The 11,810-nt window shown below is 46.6% G+C and overlaps 1 protein-coding gene across 1 annotated transcript in view; it reads left to right on the plus strand.

Annotated features, from left to right (window-relative positions):
• The window catches only part of LOC144685209 (solute carrier family 53 member 1-like), a 108,146-nt gene extending 97,124 nt beyond the window's left edge, over positions 1 to 11,022 (plus strand). Inside the window, exons 12-15 of the mRNA XM_078549639.1 lie at positions 2,136 to 2,308; positions 4,249 to 4,385; positions 6,925 to 7,134; positions 10,892 to 11,022. Coding sequence (XP_078405765.1) covers positions 2,136 to 2,308; positions 4,249 to 4,385; positions 6,925 to 7,134; positions 10,892 to 10,955 — 584 coding nt within the window. The 3' untranslated portion in view covers positions 10,956 to 11,022. The remainder of the gene's footprint in view (positions 1 to 2,135; positions 2,309 to 4,248; positions 4,386 to 6,924; positions 7,135 to 10,891) is intronic.
• The last annotated feature ends 788 nt before the right edge of the window (positions 11,023 to 11,810 follow it).

Below are 11,810 nucleotides of genomic sequence, written 5' to 3' on the forward strand. Positions count from 1 at the left end.
GCCTTAAAACCTACCTCTTTGACTGAGCTGTCCTTATATCTCTTTATGTCTCTCGATGTTCAACTTTGTTTGTGCTCCTGTGAGGTACCTGGGACAATTTAATGTACTGTATTATAGGCGCTATATAAATGCGAGGAGGCCGGTTAGCTAGTGTGTGGTTCAGAATAACACCAATAGCACGGGTTCGATTCCTGCTCCAGCTGAGGTAGACGTTGAGACCTCCCTCGTAGCCCTGTTCCTGAGAGTGGAAGGCAATCTCAAGCCACCACTGACCAAACTACCCAAGAAAATGGTTCAGGATGAATCATGTGCAGGCAAGGAGCCGAAGACCCGCCTTTGGGCAAAGCGCACGTGACATGACATAAATGCAAGTTGTTGTTACATTGTAATGTGGTGTTCTTGCCCTAAGAGTTGTGCAGCCCAAGGCAGTTCTAGTTTGCTTCAGAGCAGCATAAGACAACCAGAGTCATGTCAATCCTAGGTCAACATTACACATCCAGAGTCAATTTCCTAAAAGCGCAATAACATTGAAATTGGGTTTTTTAAGTAAAAAGAAGTGGATTGGGCTTACTCATGAGGCTTTTTGAATGTATTTTTATAAATGTTTGAATTGAAGAGTTATGCATGAATGGACCAAGCTCCAGTCTCACCAGGCCTTTAGACACTCTTTGTATAATAGTTAGCAAACACTAGCTTATCAAAAAAAGCTTCAGATTTAATTCTGACCATCAGTAATCCACATAGTTTCATTAGAAATAAGAATTGGGCAACGATTGCTTCAGAACCAGGGTGTCCAAATAAGGAGAGCACTTACTGAAGAATCCTGAGTGCGCTAATAGCTACACTAACAACAAATTTAATATAATCAATCAAGCTCATAACGTGGCTCATTTACACTTGCTAGAAGTGACATACATTCATACACAGGGAATGTTCTCTGCAAACAAAAGGAATATGTTCAAATCTTGCACCTTTTTATTTGAATTACCCAGAAGTATGGGGAGCCTATAGTTCCCCATTGCTTTCTCCACGGTAATGCCTCGGCCAATCAGAGTTGACTTGCCAACCAATCAGCACCCTTTTCTCCTGTAGTATAAATTGTGATCGTTTGAAATTTGGCATTCTTGCATTCGTCCTGATGAGTGCAAGATGAAAAGCTTCAGCAACATGTCTCTCTTTTCAACAATATTTAAGTTCTGTATGACCAAGCAACTGTAAATAAGGAAAGGTTAATACTCATCCCCTCAGGACCACTTACAGGATCAGGTTTGATATATCCTCTCTGTTCTCTATCATGTACTCCTGATATACCCTTCAATTAGGACAATGGATGAATAGCTGCCATAACCTTTGGCAGATTCATCCTGCTCTTTTCAGACCTTGGCGATACTCTTTTTGGGTAAATTCTCACCCTCTCTTCAAAGTTACCTCTTTCCCTTTACCCAGCTGGCCTGCCACCTGTACAGAGTGGCATGGAGACTGGACTGTTGCATATGCCTTTGTGATTGGCCAGGCATAACACCCCCCCACCCCTTCTTCATTTTTCCTTCCCTTCCTGCCCGTTTGGAGATATACACCAATTTCCACTTGACGGCTCCCTGCACAGTGTGACTCAGATTGGATCCACTTGGACCGAGACTCAAACCTGCACCTGCCCTGCTTCATGTTACTACCCCAGTGCCACTAACTGCCTCCACCCAATGTCCACTCCCCACCCTACCACCATCGACCAGCACCTGACTGTCACCAACTGGAGTTAGAACAGAGCACCGCATCCCCCAACCAAGTGTTCATCTGGTAAATGTGTGGCCAGAACAATTGAGAAATGTGGAGGTAAGACCTCTAACATTTTCTCTCATCAATGATGCCTGACTTGGAAACGTGCCATGCAGAGCTGGTGATTTTATCACGGAAGAAGGTACAAACATTTTGACATGCTTTCCTTGCCTCGCCATGGTTACACCTTGCCGTAGAGTTCTATTGGTCACTAACAATCCTGCCCCCCCCCCTCCAAATTTCATCACCCCAATGTTTGGGAGACTCAGTTGTTCACTCTGACATGCTGCCGAGGTGAAGCTGAATGAATTCTAACACTCGAGTGCCTGCAATGTGCTCTCTCTCTCTCTCTCCCTCAGAACGCCCACAGCTGACGATTGGTGTGAAGGTTTACTTTTACCTGTGGGCTGTAACTTCCTGTGTCAGCACCATTTTTACTGTCGGGTGGGACCTGAAGATGGACTGGGGGCTGTTAGACAAGAAGACCAAAGAGAACAAATACCTGAGGGAGGAGACAGTATATCAAAATAAAGTAAGTGCATGTCTAACTTAAAATACATTCACAGTAACTAACAGTATAATCCCTGAGAAAGCTGAAGGTTTCATCCTGTGGAACCTCCATGTGTACAAATTGCCCATAGTATTTATCTATAACAAATTAAAAATCTCACATCAGGGTGCACTTGCAGCCTACAAAAAAAACTTATTTCCTTTTGCCATGCTTTTGCCAGACTTATGTCAACTTCTTTAACCATAAATTCATCTGCCTACATTTACAGTGGAAATTGTCTATGTAAACTTGTCACGCTGTAATTACACCCTCCTGCCAGTGGGGACACTGGAACCTCAGTTTTGCCTCTTCCAATTTTTCAGCGGGTACTGCAGAGCAACCCCCACACTCCAACCGACTCTATTGCTATTCATAATTCAAATTGGAAAGCTTGCAGCGATGTGGGAGGCAGAGAAGTAAAGTATCATAGAAATAAGGCCAAAAGATATGACTTTAAAATGGGGATTGAATTATGTTGTGTTACACTTGTCCTCTAATCCCACTTCACCTGAAGACTCAGCCTTTGACTCCCCATGGGATGTCGACAATTGCTGGCTTTTAGCTGTTTAAGCTCACTTTATGCCGTGTTTGAGACCGATGGTCGGTCTCACACCAAGGTCAGCCCACCCAACTCTTCATGTGGATGTTACCCAGAGACGGGGGAGAACATGGAACTCGCGACCACGTGGTAGAAATGGCACAGATTGTTCAAATATTATTCAATCATGGGATGCGGGTGCCACTAGTAAGGTCAGCATTTATCGTCCGCCCTAATTGCCCTCGTGAAGGTGCTGGTGATGAGCTGGCTTCTTAACGACTGAGTGGCTTGGCCAAGCCATTTCAGAGAGCAGTTAAGAGTCAGTTACATTGTGGTGAACCTGGAGTCACACATCAGGTAGGAGCAGTGAGCTTCCTTCCCTAGGAGGGCATTAACCAACCGAATGAATTCTTATGACAATCCAGCAGTATCATGGTCACCATAGCCTTTTATTCAAGATTTTTTTTTTCTATTTTTTAATTGATTGAATTGAACTTCCCCAGCTGTCAAGGTGGGATTTGAACTCCTGTCCCAAGGTCTATTAATCCAGGCCTCTGGCTTTATAGTTCAGCAACATAAAAACATAAGAAATAGGAACAGGAGTAGACCATTCGGCCCCTCGAGCCTGCTCCGCTATTCAATAAGATCATGGCTGATCATCTTGCGTTTCGATGTCCACATTCCCGTCTAACCCCGAAAACCTTTGATTCCCTTGCCTAACAAGAATCTATTTACCTCTGCCTTAAAAATATTCAGTGACCCCGCCTCCACCACCTTCTGAGGCAGAGAGTTCCAAAGTCGCACAACCCTCAGAGAAAAAATTTCTCATCTCTGTCCTTAAAGGGCGACCCCTAATTTTAAAACAATGACCCCTAGTCCTGGACTCACCCACAAGAGGAAACATCCTTTCGATGTCCACCTTGTCAAGTCCGTTCAGGATCTTGTATATTTCAATCAAATCACCCCTCACTCTTCTAAACTCCAGTGGAAACAAGCCCATCTGTCCAACCTTTCCTCATAAGACAACCCACCCATTCCAGATATCGATCTAGTAAACCTCCTCTGAACTGCCTCCAACATAACCACTATGCTACCGTATCGGGGGAAGTTAGGTAAGTACATGAGGGAGAAAGGGTCAGAGGGATATGTTGATGGAGTGAGATGAAATTAGGTGGGAGGAAGCTCATGTGAAGCATAAATACCAGCATGGACCAGTTGGGCCGAAAGGCCTGGTTCTGAATACCATATATATTACAATAAGATGGGCATTTTGGAAGGACAAGATTAAATGGGAATAAGGATCCTCCTTTTTCAGAACCTGTGGTGTTGTCAGTCATTTCCTCATTGTCAATTGGTTCTGAACTGGACTCCCTCTGCCCTATAGGTCTACTATTACTGTGCCATGCTTCAGGATGTGATACTGCGCGTTGCCTGGGCCCTCAACATCTTATTTGTTCAGAATAAGCAATCCAACATGGCAGAAATCATCTCGACTGCCTTGGCTCCCCTGGAGGTCTTCAGGTGAGAGGTGATGCAGTTTCAACAGGAAGTCAGGATCAGAGGAAGCTCCTGGTCCTGTCGAATTGTTTTCTTTTCCCAACCCCGATGGGGGAAGATCCTAGCCCCATTGCACAGGACGGCGGCGAGGTTAAAAAGAAGAGTAGGAGGGCAAATAAAGAAATGATGGGGGGATAACATCAAACTTGGGTTCTTAAAGGGCATGAAGAGAGTTGGAGGAAGGGATTACTGAGGGAGGTTTCGGGATCCTGGGGCATAATCAGGTTAAGTGAGAGATTGTACATTGTGTCTCCGTTTCGATGAGGAGGTGGCGGAGGGCACTGAGGTGCAGGGTAATCTTTGGTTTGTGTCAGTGGAAACTCACTGGGTGACATCCTCCCCTCTGAGTTAGAGCGATGTGGGTTCAAGTTCCATCCCAGGGGCTTTGGGCACAATATCGAGGCTGCTGTTTCAGTGCAGTACTGAGGGAGCACCGCACTGTCTTGTGAGGCCCTGGCCAGTGGCATCACCCCTCTGTCTTGGCTCAGTGCCGTTCCCAGGCAGGTGCACTTACCAGCTGAGCCAGGCGGGGGCCTCAGCAGCCATAATCTTAAAGGGAAATGGATGGAGCCATCACCAGAGTGACGAAAATCAGAATGCTGCAGATGCTGGAAATCGGAAAGGAAAACAGAAAATGCTGGAAGTGCTCAGTGGGTCAGGCAGCATCTCAGACAGAGTTAATGGGCCAAATCTTCCGGTCTCCGGGTTATTGGTGACTGGACGTATAACTGCACGTTGGGGAACCTGTGGAAGTTCTGACACATGGGCCTATGTGGGGATCTCCAGGGAAGTCTTACTTTTTGATGGTCATTTCCTCTGCTCCCCAGGACACTCCGCAAATGTCTCCAACTCTGAGTTAGAGTCAGAGACTTGGAACAGTTCTGTGGTACTTAGCTGAATAGTTACCCGGGAAATGTTAGACAGATTAAAACCTAGTCTAATTCTGGGTAACTAAATGACTGCCCCTCCAATCACCTCCCCCAGCCCATCCCAGCTAACCCCCGACCCGTGCCAACTACCCCCCCCCACTGACCTGACCACCCTCTCCTAACCCAACTACACCCCTCCTGACCAGACTGCCCTCCTGACCAGACTCAACCACCCCCATGACCTGATCCAACTACATCCCCGACCCAACCACCCTCCTAACCCAATTACACCCCTCCAGGCCATCTGCCTCCCCAGACCAGACCAGACTGCCCATTCTGACCGGACCCAACCACTGCACCCGACCAGACCTGACTACCACCAGCAACCCAACCCGACTACCCACCCACCCCCAACCAGCTGACTACCCTCCCGGCCCAACTATTGCCCCCAACAACTTGACTACCACCCCCAACCTGACTACCCCCAACCACTTAAATAGCTTCCTGACCCAACCCAACTACCCCCCCCAACAACTTCACTATCCCACCGACCCATGAGAACCACGTGACTACCCACCTGACCTGACTATCCATTTGCCCACCCACCTATCTCACCCACTTACCCTCCTGCCTCGCTATCCACCTCACCCACCTACCCATCTCACCCAACTACACCCCCTAACCACTAGCCTGCCTACCCACCTCACGCACCTACCCATTCACTTGCTCACCCACTCGCTAACATAGAAACTGGACCTTTAAAGTTGCTACACAGCAGCTTGGGCCATAAAGAAGGGGGTGTATTCCCGGCTCTCCCCCCCACCCCAGCCCTGACTCCACGCCACTCCGACAACACTTCCCTGAGGGACGCTGTGCTGCGTATTTCTGTGGAAGTCGGGCTCGTTCGACACCGGAAGAAACTCGCTGCAGCGTCGAGTCGGGGAATTCTCAATCGTGGCACCAAATCCAACGGTCACTGGCGCCTGCTGGGCCAAGGTTTCAGGTTAGTGGCATTCTGAGTTCTAGTGAGATGCCACCGACCTGAAACCTTAACTCCTGTCCCTCTCTCCACAGAGGCTGCCAGACCTGCTGAGTTTTCCCAGCATTTTCTGTTCTTACTCCTTATGACCACTGACCGAGTGTCAACCAGTGGGTTGGAGGCATGGCAGGACTCACAGCACTGTCCATTTAAATAGTCGACTAGAGCCCATTTAAAAATGACAGTCTGTGCGAACTGCAGCTACTCAGAGCTCACGACCAGAACTACAGCAAGAATTAGGTGATTTCTCCAGAAAAATTACAGAGAGCGGAGGATAGTTACATAATACAAATTCTGTGCTTAAAATGAACCCCAGTCACTTACAGTGATGGGTGCTCCTGGCGTGTTTGACATCGGAATTATTCAATAATTTCCACTCCGACTGCTGGCACAATAAGCACCGACAACGATGTGGAGGGTGGGTGCAGGGGTGATGGAGGAGCAATTTAACATCTTTAAGCGCAGATATTTAACGCCAGTGTGGCTCATTTGTCCTGTGGTTTTTTTTTGCTGCGTTTATGTATTGAGCAGTTGCTGATTTTTGGGCTTTCCTTTTTTGTTTTGTCTTTTTTTTTTTACAAATTCCTCCCCACAGGCGGTTTGTCTGGAACTTCTTCCGACTGGAGAACGAGCACCTGAACAACTGCGGCCAGTTCCGGGCAGTCCGAGACATCTCCATAGCGCCCGCAACCGGGTTCAACCAGGCGGCCCTGCTGCTGATGATGGACCAGCAAGAAGGGGTCAGGAATCGCGGAAAGGTCAAAGGCGGCAAGCAGAAAACCAAATTCTCCTTCAAGCGGTCGAGGTCAGTTCATAGCACCTTTGGAATGGCCCAAGGTGCTTCACAGGAACATTTACCAAACAGATTGAGGGAACAACTAGGGTCGGCGACCAAAAAGGCTTGCCGAAGGCTGTAGGTTTTTAGAGGAGCGTCTTCGAGGAGGAGAGAGGTGGAAAGATTTAAGGAGCACCACAGTTGGAGCTCCCTAAATAAAATCAGGGATGTGCAAGAGGTGAGAATTTGAGAAGCAAATATCAGGGAGAGAGAGAGATCCCAATCGGACACTGCTCCTACAACCAGTAGGATGTGGCGCAAGGTTTATTTTTAAACAAAACTCAAATAGCCATAAAATGTTCACCAGGCTTCCATCTTGTCTCACAGCTCAGCTTTTAGGCCCTTTACCCAGCTCTACTTGTCCCACCCCCCCCTTAAACCAGCTTATATTTCACCTCTCTTCTATTTTTATTTAGTTCTGTTGAAGGGTCATTCGGACTCGAAATGTTAACTGTGTTCCTCTCCGCAGATGCTGCCAGACCTGCTGAGTTTTTCCAGGTATTTTTGTTTTTGTCTCAGGTTTTAGGCCTGTTTCCTTGCAGAAAATGGAGCCATACAAACCGGGTCCCCTTTCCCCTACCCACCCAGAAGGAAAAAAAAACCCAGTAAAACTGGGAAATGTGAGTACTGGTCTGAACTGGTCTTGTATACCTTGAAATGGAACACCAGTAAAACTGGGAAATAAGAGTACTGGCCCAAGCTGTTTTTTTTACTGTGGTGTAAATGGATATTAGCCAAGGCCCCAGTGCCGTAGGGTTAGTGATTATCAGGGGAACATCAGCTAGGGTTCCAGCGCCCGGTCACCATCCAGTGACCCCTTCTGGAAAGCCCTGGGCGTAATGTTCTGCTGTAACTTTCTTCAACCTGAGCACCTCCCACCCCCCTACAATCAACGTCTAAATTCACCAACGAAGATAACGTCCACATGAGCAAGGCACCAGGATACAGCTGGAATCATATCCTATCTTAATTCAGCGGCTTCAAGAGCAGAGGGGAGGAAAACTAAAGTTTGGGAGTGAATGATATATATTGGGAGAATAATAATCGACCGGTTTCCAGGTGATTTTTTTGCAGGAGCCATTTGTGATCAGCAGGTGGCACTGCTGCTCTTTGTAAACTGTCCATCGAGCACCTAAAATTACAAAATGGCGCCACCCATTGACAGAAAGCTGGTACTGTACTCCTTAGCTTGCAATTTGCATTGTGGACCCTCCACTAAAAATGGAACAAAATTAAGATACTGTGGCAAATCCACCCATGTCATTAATCCTATTCATATTTTTGCATCAATGTTTCAAAGCATCTTCACAATTGTCGCCAAACCCCTTTTTTGTTGAACGACCCCTTTTCAAACAGAATAGTAATAACGGAACCTTCCCCTCCATCTAAATTATGACGCCATATGATTTCTATACAACGAAAGTTGAATGATAAGACTGCTTCACCTATGTTTTCAGAAGGGAATTGGATAAGCACCCGAAGGAGAAAAAGTCACAGGCTACGGGGAAAAGGGGTGGGGGTGCTAGCTAAGTTGCTCTTAAGGAGAGCAGCCAGGGGCTCAGTGGGTCAAATGGCCTCCTCCATGCTGTGGCCTTTTTAATGACTCTTTTGTGCTGCTCTGGGTGTTTTTATCGTGTGTGAGACAGGCAATCTGCACTGCGTTACACATGCAGTGGCCAAATCACTTCCCCCATTATTCTGCAGGCTTCCTGGCAAATCTTAATAGACACCCAGGGGCCCAAGTTTGAGAACCCCACCTTTAAAACACTTTTCCCACCCCTAAAGTAGTGATTTGAAGTCGGGTGCGATGGCAGATTTCGGCCATTGTTTCCGTGCACTCTGGAATTTCCCATCGTCCATTTTGTTGACACGTCTCTTCCCCCCTGCACAAGACTCACCTCTTCAATAGTGGGTTCAGTTCCCTCTCCCTAACATTCTTAACTGTGTCCCAGCGTCCATCATAAAAACATAAGAAACATGAACAGGAGTAGGCTGTATTGCCCCTCGAGTCTGCTCCGACATTTAATAAGGTCACGGCTGATCCTCGACCCAACTCCAGTTTCCCACCTCAATCCCCATATCTCCTAATTCCCTTAAGAGTGAAAAAAATCCATCCATCTCAGCCTTCGGTATATTCAACGGCCCTGTATCCACGCTCCTCTGGGGTGAGGACTTTCCAATACAACCTTCTGAGTGAAGAGGTTTATCCTCATCACAGGGTGACCCTTTATCCTAAGACTATGCCCCCTGGTTCTAAACACTCCAGCCCCAGGAAATATCCTCTCAGCATCTACCATGTCAAACCCCCTCAGGATCCTACCTGATTCAATGAGATCACCTCATATTCTTCTAAGCTTCAGAGAATGTAGGCTCCTGTCCCAGTGAAGCACCTTGGGACATTTTGTCATAGCGGAGATCCTTACAAACACGCCACTTTCTGTGAGCGTTAGTGGTTTTGCTATTTATTTACCGGTGTGTAAATTCATAGGGTCACATCAGGTTTCAATAAGAGGTCTTAAAAACTAGATGCTTTTGCCTCTTTCTTTCTGCATTTTGGTTCCTGTTCGTAAAAGTGGGCTTTTCCTTTTAAAATCACGATTGTGATAACAAGAGCCAAGCAGCTCAATATATTTCACTGAAACCTTCCCAATTATCAGGCAAGAGCGTTTGTGCTTTTTAAAAATATTTTTAAATTCCCCTTCATGATGTGGGCATCAGCATGCCAACAAGGCTGGCATCTCCCGAGAAAGCGGAGGGAGTGCTGAGCAGCCTCATGCGCTACAGTCCACCTGGCGAAGGTATTCCCCACAGTGCTGTTCGATAGCAAGTTCCAATGATTCTGAAGCAACATCAATATATGGCACTGGAAGGTACTCATGCAGGCTCTTTGGCATCTCAGAACATCACAATTCTAGAACAAATGGAGAATCTCCCAGCCTGTTCAACTGGATATATTTTAAAAATCCCATAGCGGAAGGACAGCTGAGCTGACCATTTATCTCATTCCTGTTTGTGTTATCTTACTGTGTGCAAAATGGTTAGTTTCTTAACAGGCACCACACTTTAGAGCAATTAGCTATCTGTCAAACACTTTGAAATGTTCTGGGGATGTGACCAAGTACTGTTTGAGTGCAAGTCTTTTCTTAAGGAAAATGTATTTCTTTGTAGTAAATGCTTAAACATTCCCTCCCTCCACCAGGAGGGTGATGGAATACTCTCCCCACATGCCGGGATGGGTGCAGCTCCAACAACACTCAAGAAACTCAACATCATCCAGGAACAAGCAGCCCGCATGAGTGCCACCCCATCCACCATGTTAAACATTCACACCATCCACCACCGATGCACAGTAGCAGCAGTGTGTACCATTTACAAGATGCACTGCAGCAACTCCCCAAGGCTTCTTTGACAGCACCTTCCAAGCCTGTGACCTCTACCACCTAGAAGGACAAGGGCAACAGATAGATGGGAACACCATCACCTGCAAGTTCCCCTCCAAGCCACACACCATCCTGACCTGGAAATATATCGCCGTTCCTTCACTGTCGCTGGGTCAAAATCACTGTGGGTGTACCTACACCACATGGACTGCAGCAGTTCAAAATGGCAGCTCACCACCAACTTCTCAAGGGCAACTAGGGATGGGCAATAAATGCTGGCCTGGCCAGCGACACCCATGTCCTGTGAAAGAATAAATAAAAATAAATGCTCCTTGTTTGTTTTTCAGAGCCAAGAACTTAGAAACTAAAGTTCACATTGAAGAGATGGAGGGTGATGCTACAAAGAGCTGAACTATGGTCCTTTTTAACAGCCGAAAGAAGACATGGGGTTGTTTCACACACTCCAAGGCTCACCCGGCCGAAGTGAAACCTTTTCAATGATGTAAAGGCTCTGAAGCCACTGACTTCAGAAAATTTTCACACTTTGGTAAAACAAAGTACTTTAAAAAAAAAAAATGATAATGCTTTTCAAATGTTCCTGCGTTTGCAAAAGGTTTTCTTGCTCTGCCTGTCTCCTTGGTTCCAATGTCTGTGCCCAGACTGTAACAGTGAGAGACCTGCTCTCGTCCTAGACTCCCAACTCGGTCTGGTTCACCCTCTGACTGTGCTTTTCTGTGGAATGAGTACCTGGCCTCTCCTCACACCTCACCATTCTCTTCCCACCCCACCCCACTTTCCCTGCCCCTTCCCCACCCATTCATTGTCCAATCATTGTGTTGGAGCGTTAACATCATCGGCATGTCTCTAAATTGCAGATCTGGACAGTTAATGTTGATTTGCACTAAAGGGTCCAAATCGACAGTACAATTAATGACACAAAACAAAATTGAGTAATAGAATTGCATATAATTTTGACAGGAAAATTTCAAAGGATACAGCCACAGCGACAGTGTTAGGGAATTACATGCTCACGTACACACAAACACACACAGTCACACACACACATACACACACTGTTGTAAGCAGGTGGACAGTTTAGAGACAGACTTGGACTGCTACAGAGAAGCAGATATTAGAGACAGAGAATTTGACACACATACCAGTAGATACACAGCTCAAGAAAAAGCTGCAGAGCGCTAGCCATCTGGGTAGACAGACTCTCTTAGAGAAATACACGACTAGAGTAGGCAGGAGAAAAAAAGAGAG

This window comes from Cetorhinus maximus, chromosome 10 (genome assembly GCF_964194155.1).
Source record: "Cetorhinus maximus chromosome 10, sCetMax3.hap1.1, whole genome shotgun sequence".
In the NCBI taxonomy this organism is placed as follows: domain Eukaryota; kingdom Metazoa; phylum Chordata; class Chondrichthyes; order Lamniformes; family Cetorhinidae; genus Cetorhinus; species Cetorhinus maximus.